We start from the raw sequence: 18,814 nt of genomic DNA on the forward strand, positions 1-18,814 counted from the left end.
AGTCGTTAAGTCATGTCCAACCCTTTTGCATCCCCGTGGACTGTCTGTAGCCCACCAGGCTCCACCATCCATGGGATTTCCCAGGCAAGAATACTGGAGTGGGTTGCCATTTTCTTCTCCAGGGGATCTTCCCAACCCTGGATCAAATCCGCATCTCCTGCATTGGCAGGCGGATTCTTTTGCACTGAGCCACCAAGGAAGCCCTATCTCAGAAACAGAAATGTAAATCAAAACTACAATAAAGGCTTCCCTGGCAGTCCAGTTTAGGTTAAGACTGTGCTTCCACTGCAGGGGTCATGGGTTCGATCCCTGGTCTGAGAAGTTCTGTGTGCCACACTTGGAGGCAAAAAAACAAAAAACCTGAAAAACTCCACAATGGAGTATCCACTCACCCTGCTCAGAATGGCCATCATGGAGTCTACAAGTAATAAATGCTGAAGAGGGTATGGAGAAAAGAGAACTCGCCTGCACTGTTGGTGGAAATGTAAACTGGTACAACCACTATGGAAAATAGTGTGGAGTTTCCTTAAGCTAAAAATAGTTACAATATGATCTTGCAATCCCATTCCTGGAAATATGTCTGAAGAAAAGTAATTGAAAAGATGCATGCACCCCAATGTTGACTGTAGCACTATTTACAGTAGCCAAGACATGGAAGCAACCTAAATGCCCCATCAACAGATGAATGGATAAACACGGAGGGGTTGTATATACACCATGTATTCCATACCTTCGCATTTAGCCATAAAAATGAATGACATAATGACAGCAACATGGATGGACCTAGAGATGGTTACACTAAGACAAGGACAAATATCATATATGTGGGATCTTAAAAAGTGGTTCAAGTGAGCTTATTTACAAAACAGAAACAGGCTCACAGACATAGAAAACAAACTTACTGTTACCAAAGGGGAAATTGGGGCAAGGGATAGGTTAGTTTGAGATTAACAGACACTACTATATATAACTTATATGCAGAGTACATCATGAGAAATGCTGGGCTAGAAGAAGCACAAGCTGGAATCAAGATTGCCGGGAGAAATCTCAATAACCTCAGATATGCAGATGACACCACCCTTATGGCAGAAAGTGAAGAGGAACTCAAAAGCCTCTTGATGAAAGTAAAAGAGGAGAGTGAAAAAGTTGGCTTAAAGCTCAACATTCAGAAAATGAAGATCATGGCATCTGGTCCCATCACTTCATGGGAAATAGATGGGGAAACAGTGGAAACAGTGTCAGACTTTATTTTGGGGGGCTCCAAAATCACTGCAGATGGTGACTGCAGCCATGAAATTAAAAGACACTCCTTGGAAGGACAGTTATGACCAACCTAGATAGCATATTGCAAAGCAGAGACATTCCTTTGCCAAAAAAGGTCTGTCTAGTGAAGGCTATGGTTTTTCCAGTGGTCATGTTTGGATGTGAGAGTTGGACTGTGAAGAAGGCTGAGCGCCGAAGAATTGATGCTTTTGAACTGTGGTGTTGGAGAAGACTCTTGAGAGTCCCTTGGACTGCAAGGAGATCCAACCAGTCCATCCTAAAGGAGGTCAGTCCTGGGTGTTCATTGGAAGAACTGATGCTGAAGCTGAAACTCCAATACTTTGGCCAGGTCATGTGAAGAGTTGACTCATTGGAAAAGACTCTGATGCTGGGAGGGATTGGGGGCAGGAGGAGAAGGGGACGACAGGGAATGAGATGGATGGATAGTATCACAGACTCAATGGACATGAGTTTTCCGGGAGTTGGTGATGGACAGGGAGGCGTGGCATACTGCTGCGATTCATGGGGTCGCAAAGAGTTGGACACGACTGAGTGACTGAACGGACTATATATAAAATAGATAAACAAGGACCAACTGTATAGGATAGGAAAGTATATTAAGAATATTGTAATAATCTATACCAAAAAAGACCTTGATGCTGGGAAAGACTGAGGGTGGGAGAAGGGGATGACAGAGGATGAGATGGTTGGATGGCATCACCGACTCGATGAACATGGGTTTGGGTGAACTCCGGGAGTTGGTGATGGACAGGGAAGGCCTGGTGTGCTGCGGTTCATGGGGTCGCTAAGAGTTGGACATGACTGAGCAACTGAACTGATTCTGAAAAAGAATCGATATATTCTATATAGAATTTTTTTTTATATATGTATCTGTTTGTTGTACACCTGAAAGGAACACAACATTGTAACTCAGTTCAGTTCAGTCGCCATGACAACTTAAGAGTTTGAAGAGGCCTCAGAAACCGTCCTGGAGAAGTAAACAGCAACCTATTCCAGTATCCTTGCCTGGGATTTCATGGACAAAGGAATCTGGCGGGCTACATTCCAGGCGGGGGAGGGTGTCGCAAAAGGGTCAGAGGGGACTGAGCAACCAAATAACACCAGGAACCTTCCAGTCTAATTTCCTCCTTTTCCAGGCTGTGCAAAGAGGTCGAGGACAATTAAGTGGAGGCTGCGAGTAAGTCTTCCGCGGGGCAGTCAGGGGCGCTGTGTCTGTTCCTTTACTAGAGCCAACCTAACAAGTGTTAGAAACAACAGTTACACGTTAAAACCAAGACAAGCCTATATGAAATACCCTCCAAGTACCTTGATGTTAATTTTTGTTGCAAAATCCTGAAAGGGAGGGCTAGACATTTTCACTAATAAGGAGACCAAGTTGAGGGGCGGGGCAAGGCTTTTCTCCCGGGTCCTTTAGTAGAAAGAATAAAGCCGCAGCTTGCACACTCCCCACCCGCCCCGCCATTTGGAAATAGGGGTGAAAGACTTTTTGAATAGGCTGCTGCAGGGACACCAGGTCCCCGCTGCTCCCTCTGCGGCCTGGCGGGGCGGGGCGGGGCGGTGCCCGAGCCGGTGGGCGCAGGCCGGGCGCAGTGCGCACGCGCGCACCTGTGCGGCGAAGGGGCCGCGCGCGCGCCCCCTTTCCCGCCGCCCTCGCCGCCCTGGTCTCTCCACCCGCAGGCCCCGCCTCGCTTCCTCCCCGCAATTGCCCGGTGGCTCGGCAGGAGGGCGGCGTGCTGCTGCGTCATCGCCAGGGGCCGGTTTGAATGAGTTTCTTGTCGCACCGTGTCTGCCGCAACTACCACCACCACCACCACCGCCGCGCCTCCGCCTCGGCCGCCACCGCACCTTCTAAGCGGCCCCTTCCCTTCGCCGTCCTCGCCAGGCCTGGCCTTCCCGCGCCCCGCCATGCCGCTCTACTCCGGTGAGCTCCTCCTCGCCGCGCGCCCTCAGTCCCGCCCGGGGCTAGGCCGCTGGGTAGGCCCGGCCTGCGGGGCGGACTCCCGGCCGAGCACGGGGCGGGGGAGACCGCGGCGCCGAGGGACCCCGCGCCCCTTCCTCTCTCCTCGCGAGTCCCGGGCCTTGCGGCGCGAGGCGAGCCGGGGGCCCCCGGCGCCGCCGGGTGGGTGGGGTGGGCGCGAGGGGCGGGGTGGGAAAGCAGCTCGCGTCGGCCCCCTCAGAGTGGTGACTCTGCAGAATAGTTTGTGTCGCTGTCCTCGCGTGCGGGGTGGGGTGAGGGTGGACCAGGCTGGAGGTGCCGTGGCATTTCCCGGGCTTCTCGAGGGGTAGCCGCGGGAGGGAGGCGGCCAGGAGGGGAAGCCTGGGCCAGGGAGTGATGGAGGGGCCGGGGATGGGAGGTTAGCTTCCGACGTTTTTGGGATTTCCCTGGGCTTACTCCTTGAGGCCACCGCCCCTTTTGTATAAATTTCAGTTTTATCCCGAGGCAGATGGCGAGCTTACGTTTTGCTTCGTTTTTGTTTCGTGAAACATTGTTTTGGGCTTCCACGGCCGAAGCACATTGTTAGCTTTTGAGAGGTGAAGGAATACAAATATCCGCGGGCAGGGCATCATTTCGCTTGGCGTTTGACAGTTTTTTCCCCGCTTTGGCGTGATGGTAGTCCAATGTGTGAGGCAGGATCACGGTTTTACTGAAGTTAATGGGCCTTGCTGTCTCCCAGTCTTGATTCAAAATGGCACCTAAAACCTCTGGTGGTTCCAGTTGGCTGTGGGTGTGTGATTCATTGGCCATGGTTGACACTCTTAATTCCTTTCGTGAACATTTAGCATTTTGAAAGAATGACATCAAACAAAGGAATAATATTTAAAACTCTAGATGGATTCTTGATATTCTAGGATTTTGAATTAAATACTTTAATAATGATTTTTTGTTTGGGGGGAGAAGTATGAAGTAGGAAAGCATAGCTTTATTGCTTTACCAGGCAAAAGGGGAAACCACAGCGGAGTAATGTCCTCAAAACTCTTGTGTACCTGAATGCTTTATTAATGATTGTTCAACCTCTTTCTGAAAGCCTTAACAATTAACAGTAGAACGGTACTTGAAATATTCTATTTATGCAATAAAAAATTTAATAGGTATTAGGTAATGGTGGGTAAATATCAGTGTATGCTGATACTTAAACACACAGGTAGGCTCACAATTAAACCAATCCCTGTCTTTGTTCCCCTCGAAAAATGCCTGTACTCACCAAACTTCCTAGCTTAAAAATTGAGTTACATCTTAAATATTTAATCAGATCTTTTTCTTATTTCCAAAATGAGGGAACTGAAGTAGATTTCTAAGGTTTCTTCCTTTGACATCTTCATATTGAGAATCTGTTTATTTCCAGTTTCTGTGAAAAGCCCTATATTTAAAAAAAGAACATTTTAAGTACTGATTCATAAGATTTAGTAAAAAAAAAAAAAAATTAAATGTCCGTCTCATATATGGTGAAGGGTAAGTGCCGTAAATACGTTTGTGTTTGGTGCAAAGCTCAGGTTTTTATACATATTGCTTTGTTTTAATCTTCAGCATAATCGTTTGGTACTGGTATAATTGTCCTTTATGGGTAAGCGAAAAGTTTAACTTGCCCACAGTGACGTAGTTAAATTTCAGATGTATTCATCTTCATTATTTCTCATACTGTTTTGATCTTGTCCTCTCACATCTTTTGTTTATGCTATTGTTTTATGTTTCTGGCTTATCTCAGTGATTGTAGTTGTTCCCTCTTCAAACCTATATTCTCTCTGCCACTGCTGGAGTGATCTAATGTTCAAACCAAAGTGGCTTTTATAAACCTTTCAGGGGCTGCGCATTTTGTACAACATAAAGCCTGTACATTTTAACATGACTTAAGTTGTCTTCCCTGACTTGATCCCTGGTCCGTTTCTCCTTTTTCAGCTGCTTGCCCTTCAACTCTGGGAATTATTTGTCTCTCAGGATACCAGTGCTGCCTTATGCTTTTGAGTGTCTTTTCCAGGAATGCTTTTATTCTTATCCTCAGACTAACACCTAATTTCTTCTTTGAGACTCAGAGTCAATAGTGGTAACTCGTAGTATCACTTTCTCCAGGGTGTTCTTCCTCACTCATGAAGCATTCTCTTGTGTTCCTCTGGCATTTGTAATATTCATATTATATTGTTGGTTATTTTAACCTTTTTCTGTCTTTCCTTTATTAAATTGTAAGTTCATACAGTCTCCCTAATGCTTTCTACTGGGTTTATCACTGAATGAATGCTAACATTGATTGAACTGGGATTTGGAGTCAGGGTCACACTTTTTTTTTTTTTAATGGTGCTACGTGGCATGAGAGGTCTTAGTTCTCTGATCAGGGATTGAACCCAAGCCCCTTGTAGTGGAAGCATGGAGCCTTAATCTCTGGATTGCCTGGGATGTTCCAGGGTCACTTTTTTACATTCTGATTTTAGTAATCAGAGAAATCAGACAACTACTAGTAGTGGGATTCTCATTGTGAGCAGGTATAAAGGTTTCAGTGGAAACAAACTATGTAGATCCTTGAGTTAGTATGCTTATTTAAATGGCAGCCCCATGGGGCTTTGGGGATCTTAGTTCCCTGACCAGGGATTGAACCCAGGCCCTGGGCATTGAAAGCGTGGAGTCCTAACCACTGGAACACCACGGAATTCCCTAGATTATTTTTACGTATTTCAAAAGTAGCTATTTTATGAGATTGATTGAATTTTTTATTATGGTAAAGTGTATGTAACGTGTTCTAAAGTATATGTAATAGTTCAAACATTTTAAAGTGTACAATTTTTGACCTTGAGTGCATTCACATTGCTATGCAAACATCACCTTGCACCTCAGGAAATTTTTGATGCTCCTAAACCGAAACTCTGTACTCATTTAGCAATAACTCCCCATTTGCATTTCTCCCTAGCCTCCACCATTCTACTGGCAACCACCATTCTACTTTTTGTCTCTGTGAACTTGACTACTCTAGGTACCCCACATAGAGTCATACAGTACTTATCCTTTTGTTATCTAGCTTATTTCACTTAGCATAATGTCTCCCAAGTTTCATCCATGTGGTAGCATATGTCAGAATTTCATTATTTTTTAAGGCCGAATAACGTCCATTGTACGTATATACTACATTGTGTTCATTCATTCATCTGTTGATGGACGCTTGGGTTGCTCCTGTTTCTAGGCTATTGTTAAATGATGCTGCTCTGAACATGGGCATGTAAATATCAGTTTGATTCCCTGCTCTCCATACTTCTGAGTATATACCTAGAAATGGAGTTGCTGGATCGTTTAGTAGTGATTCTGTGCTTAACTTTTTGAGGAACTGCCGTACTTCCATGGTGGTGGCACCTTTTTACATTTCCATAGAGATGCACAGGGGTTCCAGTTTGCATACATCCCTGCCAACACTTGTTATTTTCTTTGTGTGTGTCATTTTTGTAATAGCCATCTGAATGGCTGTGAAGTAGGATATCTATAGTTTTTAATGATTCAGGTATATTTTTGACTTTTCTCTTTTTTTGTTGTTTGTTTTTTAATTTAGCCACACCTTGTGGCACGTAGGATCTTAGTTCCCCAACCAGGGATCAAATGCAGCCTACTGCGGTGAAAGCAGAGTCCTAACCATTGGCCCGCCACAGAATTCCTTGACCACTTCTTGCTCAGGAAGCAGACCTTACCTGATTCTAATGATTGTTAAACACATTTTGAAGCCTGAGAACCTTACTCTGTTCTGGGAGGTGTTTCAGTGTTGTCATTTTTTGCAGCTATTGTTGGAGGAGGATTCAGAAACCTTGAATATTTACTGACTAGTTTTGTGACGTTAATAAATCCGTCTGTTTCTTTTAAGTCTCAGTTTCCTTATTTATCAAATGAGAGTTGGATTAGATCCAGTTAAATTTTATCCAAGATCTTTTGCATTTACTTCACTTTTGATTTGGTAGGCATTAGTTGAGTAAAAAGGTTAGTGACATAGTTTGGTGTTCAAGAACTAGCCTAATAGTTGTAAGGATCTTCTAAATCTTAAGCCTTGTTATTTTGTAAATGAAAACAAAATTATGGTTTGTTTGCAGTTACTGTGAAATGGGGAAAGGAGAAATTTGAAGGTGTAGAATTGAATACTGATGAACCTCCGATGGTGTTCAAGGCTCAGCTTTTTGCACTGACTGGAGTCCAGCCGGCCAGACAGAAAGTTATGGTGAAAGGAGGAACACTGAAGGTAAAATTTAGTCGAGATTTTCATTACGTACTTGTGAAAATAATTAGCACCAGAAAATGTAACATTTGAGGTATTTTTATTTGGTGACAGTATATAGTCTATGGGATTAAAACTCTGATTCATGTTAAGAAAGGAACACTGTAGCTGTTTCAAAACACTGCTATTAAGCAGCATTAATGTGTTTATTTTAAATGCATGGTATCAATGAATACAACTTAATTTTTCCTTTAGTTCACTTACAGTGATCACACTGATTTCAGTTAGGAGTCCAGGCTTACCAATATCATTGATGAAGGGCCACAGAAAAGATGTAAAGGTATTATCTTTATTATTATTTGTAATCCTGGGCAAGTATAGATTTTAAAATACGTTTTCTTTAAGAATTAGATGTGAAGTGCTAAAGAGCTCTAGTTATTTTCGAGATAAGGATTGGCTACCCCTGTTAACTGGGCAGTAAAACAGTATAAGAATACTTATTCTTTTATTTTCTTTCATATTCAACTGTATGTATTTTTAAAAATGAGGAAAGTAAATTATTTTATGTATTTGATAAAAGAGGAAACTGATCATCAGAGAGGTTTAAGTAACATACAAGGGACCAAAAAAACATGGAATTTACAGATCAAGCAGATCTGGGTTCACTTCTCAACTTTGTGTGACCTTGGAGAAGTACATTATCTCAGAGGGCATTTTTGTTACCATTCCTTTTGATTAGCAGTAATAGTCCTTAAATTGAGAAGGGATTTAGGGACTTACTTTCCCCTTTGAAGCAGGATGTCCAAAAAGAGATAGTAGCACCACCCAAGGGAAGCATATGGAATGCCTGGTACCTTCTGTGGAAAGGAAGGAGTGATATGGAGCTGACCTCCTATGAAAGGAAGGGCTTAGCTGCCAAAATATCTGTGCCAATCAGGGCATTTCAGAAAACACACTTTAAATGAACATACAAAAGTTAAAGTATTTGTGAATTGATTGATGCATAGGTGTGAAATTTAGGTCCTGAGAAATATTTGTGGACGCAGCAAATATTAGTAATGGTTAGTTTGCCTTGGGTGGTCTTATTTACTCTCCTGGTATAATTTGTAGTAGCACTTGCATTCTCAAAGTCTCTTGATTTGGGTGATTAGTTGTATAATCATCCTAATTATGTAGACCTATTTCATTCCCTAGGTTCTTCTTTGTTCTTAACACATAAATTGTTTTTAGCTCTGCTGGTTCCAAACATGCAGAAAGTTGGCGTCTGTCATATGTCATCAATCACGTGTTTCAGTACCTTTGTGCTGCCAAGTTTACTGTCTTTTAGATGGTATCTTATGTAGTTTAAACAGTTATTAGACCTACTAGTTTTAAGGCTGCATTAGTGTTTTTGTTTTTTTAAAAAATATTTTTGATTACAGTAATTTTAAAATCTGCATGCAGAAAATTTTTATTTTGAAGTAGAAATCTAAAATTACTTGATTTTTAGATTATGTTTGGATTATACAGGGATGGTTAAATGTTTATTATTTGTCTTTAAAACAGGATGATGATTGGGGGAACATCAAAATGAAAAATGTGAGTATTATCTTAAGAACACTAATTGTCATTCCCTAATTATTACACAAAATGTATTTTTAATGCTTTTTTTTTCTGTCTATCCAGTTGTTCCAGCATCACATGTTGAAAATATTTTCCTTTTCTCATTGATTTGCCTCGGAGTCTTTCTTGAAAATCAGTTGTTGGCCTATTTTTGAACTCGTTTCATTGATACATTTGATTAATCTTGTATCACGTGGTCTTGCTTGCTGAAGCTTTATAATAAGTTTTGAAATAAGGTAGTGTAAGTTCTCCAAGTTGTTTCTATTTCCTCAAGATTATTTTAGCTCCTTTGCTTTTCCTTATAATTTTAGAATTAGTTCTACAAATGGACTCCTAGAATTTTGTTTTAGATTGCATTGAATCTGCAGTTCAGTTTGGGGAGAATGAACATCATAAAGTAATCAAGTACCAAAATCCTTAAATAACGTGTAGTTGTCCAGTTTTCTTAGCTCAGATAAGTTTTCAGTATGGGAATCTTGTATAGTTTTTGTTAGTTAGACTCTGGAACTTATTTCTTGGCTGTTAACAATACTTTAAAAATCTTTGTTTTCCAGTGGTTGTGGCTAGTTTATAAAAATATAGTTTATATTTATCCTGTGACCTTGCCAGATTCACTTATTAGTTCCCAGTAGTTCTTTCGTAGATTCCACTGGGTTTTCTATGAACATAAGCATGACTGTTTTCAGATTGAGGCAGTTTTACTTTTCCCTTTCCAATCTTTATGACTTGTTTCTTTTTTTGCCTTACTTCATTGCTGGCACTTCTAATACAGTGTTGAATAGAAAGTGGTGGAAGTGGATATCTTTGTCACTTACTAGTTCACTGAGACCGTTTAAGTTATGAATGGCTGTTGAATTTTAAGCGCTTTTCCTGCTTATTGAAAGGATCATATTTTTCTCTTATTCTGATAATCTGGCTAGTCTCATTGGTTTTTCACTATTAAACCTTGCATTTTTGATATGCTGTTCTCAGATTTCTTAATCTTTGTGACCTCTTTATACCCTCAAATTATTTTAAATTTCATATATATGGGTTATACCAATATTTATTGTATTAGAAATTAAGACTGAGGGAGTTTGGGGGAGAATGGATTCTTGTATGTGTATGGCTGAGTCCCTTCACTGTTCACCTGAAACTGTCATGACGTTGTTAATCAATTGGCTATACCCCAATACAAAATAAAAAGTTAAAAAAAATTAAGGCTGAGAAATTAAAAATATTATTCATTTAAAAGTAGCAGTAACAAACCTATTAACCTGTTAATTTCATTTTTAAAAAATATTTTTCAGAACAGCAAAGAAAAGTGAAAGAATGGACTTATTCTACATTTTTTCAAGTCTCTTGACAGTCTAGCTTAATAGAAGATAAATGAATTTTTAGTTTTGTTTCTGCATTCTCAGTTTGTTGTGATACATGGCTTTGGCTGAAGTATATGTAAGATATCTGGTCTCATAATAGTTAAATGTTTGGAAAAGGGAGATGGCTTTTCAGTTAAAATCGTGAACATTCTTCTTTGATAGTATACCAAAACTCAACATGTGGTAGTTGGTTTTTTGGTTTGTTTGATACTTTTGAACTGTGGTGTTGGAGAAGACTTTTGAGAGTCCCTTGGACTGCAAGGAGATGACTCATTGGAAAAGACTCTGATGCTGGGAAAGATTGAAGGCAGGAGGAGAAGGGGACGACAGAGGATGAGATGGTTGGATGGCATCACCGACTCGATGGATATCAGTTTGAGCAAGCTTCAGGAGTTGGTGAAGGACAGGGAAGCCTGGCGTGCTATAGTCCATGGGGCTGCAAAGAGTTGGACATGACTGAGCGACTGAACTGAACTTGATGTCGTAGAAACCACATCAGTGACCTTTTGTATGTTAAAAATCTGTTTTGCATTGAAGAATGGATCTTACACTTGTGAATGACTTTGAAACGTCATATATTGGTCATTTGGAAAAATTGTTTTTCTGAGTTATTTATATCTTACTTTCATGTAAGTAGTTTCATGAAATGCTCATGGATTTCATTATATAATTCTTCAAAATGGCATTTGTTAATATCACTACCAACCTCAGTGGAAAAGTCTTTAATTCTAGAAAATTGTCAGGTGCATAGTGACAGATGAGCTCTAATTTTGTCATTGGCAGCTATAAATATTGTCAGTACTTTGCCCTGAAACTACTAGCTCAGTTTCTTCATTTTTGAAAAAATGTTACTAAATACTCAAGTCTAAAACCCCATAATTTGTCAGTTGTTTTAAGTAAAAACTGTATTTTGTTAAAAAAGGCAAGTAGTCAGGTTTCCAACACAAATATTCATGCAGGCTTATTGTGAAGACAGATATCAAGTAATTTTGGTATGCAGAAGTGTGTGTGTTTTTTTTTTTTAACTTAATTGGTACTTTGTAATTTTTATTATACCTTCATGTGTGAATAGCTTTCTCCATTATCAGCATCCCCCACAGAGTAGCACATTGGTTAAATTGATGAACCTACATTGACACATCATTATCACCGAATGTCCATGGTTTGTTAGGGTTCACTCATGGGATTGTGTGTTCTGTGGATTTGGACAAATGTATAGTGATGTGTTTTCTGTAGTGTGGTACAAAATTGTTTCACCATCCTAAAAATTGTCTATGCTGTACATGTTTCTCTCTCTCTACCTTTGACAATTATTGATATTTTTATTGTCTCTGTAGTTATGCCTTTTTCAGAATGTCGTATAGTTGGAATTATACAGTCTGTAGCCTTTTCAGATTGACATCTTTAGTAATATGCATTTAAGTTTCCAAGTCTTTTCATGGTTTGATAACTCAGTTCTTTGTTCATTCAGTCGCTCAGTTGTGTCCAGCTCTTTGTGGCCCCATGGACTGCAGCACGCCAGGCCTCCCTGACCATGACCAACTCCTGGAGCTTACTCAAACTCATGTTCATTGAGTTGGTGATGCCATCCAACCATCTCTTCCTCTGTCGCCCCCTTCTCCCCCTGCCTTCAATCTTTCCCAGCATCAGGATCTTTTCAAATGAGTCAGTCCTTCTCATCAAGTGGCCAAAGTATTGGAGTTTCAGCTTCAGCATCAGTTCTTCCAGTGAATATTCAGGACTGATTTCCTTTAGGATTGCCTGGTTGGATCTCCTTGCAGTCCAAGGGACTCTCAAGAGTCTTCTCCAACACCACAGTTCAAAAGTATCAATTCTTCGGCACTCAGCTTTCTTTACAGTCCAACTTTCACATCCATATATGACTACTGGAAAAACTATAGGTTTGATTAGATGGACGTTTGTTGGCAGAGTAATGTCTCTGTTTTTTAATATGCTGTCTAGGTTGGTTGTAACTTTTCTTCCAAGGAGCAAGTGTCTTTTAATTTCATGGCTGCAGTCACCATCTGCAGTGATTTTGGAGCCCCCAAAAATAAAGTCTGTCACTGTTTCCATTGTTTCCCCTTCTATTTGCCATGAAGTGATGGGACCAGATGCTATGATCTTCATTTTTTGAATGTTGGGTTTTAAGCCAGCTTTTTCACTCTCTCACTTTCATCAAGAGGCCCTTTAGTTCCTCTTCACTTTCTGCCAGTAAGGGTGGTGTCATCTGCATATCTGAGGTTATTGATATTTCTCCTGGTAATCTTGATCTCAGCTTGTGCTTCATTTAGCCCGGCATTTCACATAATGTACTCTGCATATAAGTTAAATAAGCAGGGTGACAATATACAGCCTTGACATACTCCTTTCACAACTACCAGTTTGTTGTTCCATGTCCAGTTCTAACTGTTGCTTCTTGACCTGCATACAGATTTCTCAGGAGGCAGGTCAGGTGGTCTGGTATTCCCATCTCTTGAAGAATTTTCCACAGTGTGCTGTGATCTACATAGTCAAGGCTTTGGCATAATCAGTAAAGCAGAAGTAGATATTTTTCTGGAATTCTCTTGCTTTTTCTGTGATCCAACAAACGTTGGCAATTTGATCTCTGGTTCCTCTGCCTTTTCTAAATCCAGCTTGAACATCTGGAAGTTGATGGTTCACATACTATCACCACATTTAAAAAAGGGAAATAGCATCTTGGTATTATTGAAATAGTTTTGACTTCACTGGCTCTGTGAAAGGATCTGAGAGACCCCTGGAGGTTCACAGACAACACTTGGAGAACCTCATACTGGGACAGACACACTTGGATCATGATGTCTTTATCTCTTATTTATTGCTGGATTTAGTTTTCTCATATTTCAAAAGATATTTTTATGTGTTGAGGCATATTAGTGGTTTTGTTTTGCATTATCCTCACTTTGTCGTCAAGAGTTATGTGGGACACTCATTTAAAAGTTCTGTTTTCTGAATGAGTTGGTGTGAGATTGGTATTATTTTCTGTAAATATTTGAAATAAGTTACCAATGCGTTACATCTGGATTTGGGTTTTCTTCATGGGAATTTGATACTGTTTCTCTAGTAGACACCAGGCTATTTTGATTTTTTTTTTTTTTAATGTTTTTGCATTTTGTTTAAATGTTTTTAATTTTTTTTAATGTTTAATGTTTTGTATTTTTTTTAATGTTCTTCTTTCGAGGAATTTGCTTATTTTAAATATGTTGAATTTATTGACATAAAGTTGTTCCTAGTGTCTGAAATAATTGTTAGTTATCCTACTATATCATTATTTATCGATGATCCTTCTTATTCCTGTTATTAATAAAAAAATATTTTGATCAGTGTTGGTAAGGATTTATCATAAGTCTGTTTGGTTTTTGACTTCGCTGATTTTACATATTACCCATTTTCTATTTTGTTAATAGTTACTCTTATTTTTTTCTCTTTGGAGTTTAAGTTACTTCATTTTCTTGCTCTTTAAAGTGTATGCCTAGATTATTGATTTTCTTTTAAAAAAATCTATTTTCTTCTTATAGACATTTAAAACTATTATTACTAATTTTTCTTTAAGCATTTGTAGCTGAATCTAGTGGTTGTGTTTTTATTATATATGCTGTGTTTTTATTATACAGTTAAAATACTTTCTAATATACCTTGTGATTTCTTTTTTGAGCCATGGATTGTTTAGAACTGTATTTCATTTCCAATTATATGGGGCTTTTTCTAATATGTTTGTGTTACTTATTTCTGATTTGATTCTGTCATGGTCACATAACATATCCAGTGTTATTTCCATCCTTTGAAATTTGTTGACAACTTGTTTTACTCCATTCATTTGAATGTTTTCTGTGCTCTTGAAAAAATAAGATATGCTGCTATTGTTGGGTAAAATGTTCTGTAAATGCCAGTTAGGTCAAGTTGGTGTATAGTCTTCATGTTCTTTCTATCCTAACTGATGTTTTATCTGTGTCTTTTATTAAATGTGTCATGATCTCCAGCTCTTGTGGATTTGATTATATCTCCTTTCAGTTGTAGTAGTTTAGTTTTGTCTGTTTTTAGGTGCATACATGTATAGGATTGTTAATAGCTCTATGAGTTGACCTTTCATCAAAATGAACTGTTCCTCTTTATCCCTGGTAATATTCTTTGCTCTTGAGTTTTACCCATTGTAGATTTTTGGTCCCTTGTTTTACAGATTATTTATAGGTTTTTTATAGATGTTTATCAGGTTAAGGAAAGTTCTGTTTCTAGTTTGTAGAAAGTTATCATGAATGTGAGTTGAGTTTGTCATATACTTTTTACATATATTTTGAAATGTTAATTTTTTTATCCTTTAATTTCTTAATGCAGTGAACTATACTTCCTTTTTTGAATAGTTAACCAATCTTAATGTGTTTTATTTTAAATATAATTCAGATTCTACTGGTAGTATTTTGTTAAAATCATTTTTGTGTTTCTTTGTGTGAAAAATACGGTTTGTAGTTTCTTGGACTGTCTTTGAGTCTTGCTGTCAGTGTAATGTTTGCCTTATCAAATGAGTCAGAAGCAGTCCTCTCTCCCCTCTTTCCTGAAAGAGTTCATATTCTGAAACTGTTGCAGAAAATTCTCCAGTGATGTTCTCTAGGCTTGGAGCTTTGTTTGTGGGAAGACATTTAATTTAAGAATTTAGTGTCTTTAATAAATGTAGGACTCTTCAGATGTTACATTTTTTTTTTATACCAGTTTTGGTAATTTGTGTTTTTTAGGTACTTGGTCTGTTTAGTTTCAGTTGTTGAATTGATGGCATACTATACTCTTTAATAACCTTTATTCTAGACTCTGTAGTGCTGTCATCTCAACATCCCCTCCTCCTGCTCCGTAGCGGCAAATTGTGCTTTCTTGCTCATTGTCTGTGTCACCTAGGGAGAAGTTGTTTAGTTTCATTGATTTCCCCTGCTCAGAGAGTCAACTTTTGCTTGTTCATTTATTATTTTATTGATTTTTCCCTCTTTGCTTTATTTTCTCCTTTCACTTGATTTTAATATATACTTGTGCTAGCTTCTTAATGTAGAAGCTTATTTGATTTATTAATTTTAGGCCTTTTTTGATTTCTGCTTTGCCCATTTTTCTATTGTATCCATATACACTTGATTTTTTTTTAAGTTTGTCAAAATTGTGATTGTCGTAATGGGCAAGTTTTAGGATTTACACAGTTAGTGTCATTAGTCCTTTCATCTTTTATGTCAATTCTAGAAAAATCTTCCAAAATGGCAAGATTTTTTTAAAAATTAACTTGGATGTTTTACAATTGTTTTATTTTATTTACATTTAAGTCCTCAATTTGTAATTCATTTTGGGCATGGCATGTCATAAGGTAAAGAACTAGAATATTTTTCTAAATTATTATCTTCAACATTCTTCATATGTAATCTGTTAGTAATTTTAAAGATATTGTTTTAGTCTTCTTTTTCAGAAATTTCTTAGCTGTTTTCATGGGCATGAGTTTATTGCATGAATGAATCATTTTGTAAGGTCTCAGAAAGGGATTTAATTAAATTTATATAATAATTTGGAATCACATCTTTATAGTAATTTTTCCAGTCCAGAAATTTGTTGTGTCCTTCAGCTTATTTAGATGTTTATTAATATCTTTATATAAAGCTTTATAGTTTTCTTATTAAAACATATATTTCTTATTATGTTTACTCTTAGATAATTTTGGTATTCATTCTTTTCAATTGTATTTTCTAGCTGACTGTTGCTAGTATAGTCTTCAACTATTTGGTTTTCCTGAGACAGTTGTCTTTGGAAAAAAATTCTTTAGTAATTGCTTGGTGCTCCTTTGCTATTATCTTACAGAAAGTATAAGTAAAAATAATAGGTGATAGAATGATCGTCATAGGTACTCATAAGGCTTGAGTTTGTTGACCTTTTTTATTTCCTAATTTAATCCTCATCTAGATATTTTTATCTTATTGGCCTTTCTTAAAAACATTTTTCTGACTTTTCTCCCCTCTTTTAAACCTCTCTACCCTCTTTATCTCAGGTGTTCATGTCTTCCAGTTAAGATACTGAGTACGATGTTCACATTTCAAGATTAGGAGTTTTAGGGTGACAGTCGTCTTTGTTCTATTGTGTGGAATGTTACATCAGTATTTCCTTAGGTTAATAACATGTAGAATTATAAAATTGGACATTTTGAGCTAATTTATATATTTGGCTTGATAATTTCCAACAATGGAGATTTTTCTGTTCAGTTGTAAATAATGGTTACAGTTACAGAATAGACTTACATAGGAATATTATCACTGCTTAGTGTGTTATGGAGAGAAATGATGCCACTAAATACGAATGATTGACGATATTGAAAACATTCTCAGCTTTGTGACAGTGTTTTTGACCTTAGCTTTATTGAGGTATAAATAAAATATGGTATATAGAGAGTATAGTATAGTATATAGAGAGTAAAATTCACCTACTTTAGAGTTTGATGGATTTGGTTAACTTTACGCAGTCATGTCACCACTCCCACAGTCGAGATACAGACGTTCCAGCATTCTGCAGGTGACCTTTGGCCTGAAGCAGCACGCTAGCGTTTCATGAATTTTTAGTGTATTTACAGAGTTGTGTAACTTCACCACAGTCTGATTTTGGAATATTTTCATCACCCCAGAAAGAAATGCGTTCCCATTTCCAGACATTCTCTTTTCCCATCTTCAGCCCTTGCAACCACTAATCTGTCTTAGATTGACCTTTTCTGGTACACAGAAGCACGTGATATGTGTTTTTCTGCGTCTGACTTATTTCCTTGAACATAAACATGGTCAGCTTTTGAGTTTTCATGAAATTTTTTTTTTTTTTTTTTACAGGGAATGACTGTACTAATGATGGGGTCAGCAGACGCTCTTCCTGAGGAACCCTCAGCTAAAACTGTCTTTGTAGAAGACATGACAGAAGAACAGTTAGCATCTGCTGTAAGACATGCCACGTTTTATATACCTGATTATTACTTTTTAAGAAACAGCAAGATGACTTTCAAAAAGTAGCATCTGTGCATTTTGAGGATTTAATTGACATCAGGATGCATGTTATCAGCAGTAAACCAAAGTTTTGTTTTTGAAATTGGCTCATGGGATCCTTTTCTAATTGAACAGTTCATTACAAAGTCATTAATATCTGTAATAAAGGCATCTGGCAGACAGTGCTGTTAAAGTGTTTACTGTTACTTTATGTCAAAACAAGCTTAAAGAAGTTACATAGTTTAAATGCTGGGATATTTAAATTCTCAAAACCTTCCATGGTGAAAATACATACAGTTTATCCTTAATTTAAGAATGCAATGTTGGTTTAGAAACTAGCCAACACATTCTTGTCAAATATTATTATTGTTTTTACTACCCAGCATTTATATAGTACCATTCATTTTCTGGAAGTGTTTCCTTTTTTTTAAATTTGTTTATTTATTTTGGCTGTGCCCGGTCTTTGTTGGGGCATGTGGGATCTAGGTCCCTGACCAGAGATTGAACTGGGTATCCTGCATTGGCTGTGCTGAGTCTTAGCCACTGGACCACATGGGAAGTCTCCTTGAAGTATTTCAGTATATATTTTGTTACCCTCTTCTAGGGATAAACCTGCAGAGGAGGCAGGACTGATAAAATTCTTTATTTTCAAGAAGGGAATTAAAACACAAAATGATTGTCAGCATGATGCAAGTAAAACTTTTTTTGTTAGGAAAATAAAACATTGTTGGCATGGAATATAAATTGGTATGAGTTGGTAAATTGTTTGCTTCAAAGTGTTTAGTGATTTATATATGCTGTGTCATTTTATAAAATTGATTTAATCCTTTTCCTTATCAGATGGAGTTACCATGTGGATTGACAAACCTGGGTAATACTTGTTACATGAATGCCACAGTTCAGTGTATTCGTTCTGTGCCTGAACTCAAAGATGCCCTTAAAAGGTAAGACAGAAGAGAGACTGTATGTGTTTTTTGGGTAAAGAAGATTCACATTTGGATGAATAGTATTCTTTTGCACTTCTGTATATATTTAGTAGCTTGTGATATAATTCATCAAAAATTCACCCTGTTCATGTGTTCAATTAGATGGTTTTTATTATATTCACCAGAGATGCAAGTATCCCACAATCTAATTTCAGAATACGCCCCTGCCCAGAAAAAACCCTCATGCTCGCTTCGTATACCTTTCCCACCTCCAGCTCTGGGCAGCCATTAGTACTTTTTGTCCTACAGATTTGCTGATTCTGGACATTTCATATCAATGGGGTCATACACTATGTGCTCTTTTTGTGACTGGCTTCTTTCACTCAGCATACTGTTCTCCAGGTTTATCCATACTGTAGCATGTAAGGTCTACCCTGGTGGCTCAGATGGTAAAGAATCCGCCTGCAGTG

At 38.2% G+C, this 18,814-nt stretch overlaps 1 protein-coding gene across 1 annotated transcript in view; it reads left to right on the forward strand.

Moving 5' to 3' along the window:
* Window positions 1–2,899: 2,899 nt before the first annotated feature.
* USP14 (ubiquitin specific peptidase 14) overlaps window positions 2,900–18,814 on the forward strand; it is a 35,226-nt gene continuing 19,311 nt past the window's right edge. Inside the window, exons 1-5 of the mRNA XM_070778857.1 lie at window positions 2,900–3,205; window positions 7,339–7,484; window positions 9,006–9,038; window positions 17,269–17,373; window positions 18,259–18,362. Of these exons, the coding sequence (XP_070634958.1) occupies window positions 3,190–3,205; window positions 7,339–7,484; window positions 9,006–9,038; window positions 17,269–17,373; window positions 18,259–18,362 (404 nt within the window). The 5' untranslated portion in view covers window positions 2,900–3,189. The remainder of the gene's footprint in view (window positions 3,206–7,338; window positions 7,485–9,005; window positions 9,039–17,268; window positions 17,374–18,258; window positions 18,363–18,814) is intronic.

This window comes from Bos indicus, chromosome 24, assembly GCF_029378745.1.
Source record: "Bos indicus isolate NIAB-ARS_2022 breed Sahiwal x Tharparkar chromosome 24, NIAB-ARS_B.indTharparkar_mat_pri_1.0, whole genome shotgun sequence".
NCBI classification, from domain to species: domain Eukaryota; kingdom Metazoa; phylum Chordata; class Mammalia; order Artiodactyla; family Bovidae; genus Bos; species Bos indicus.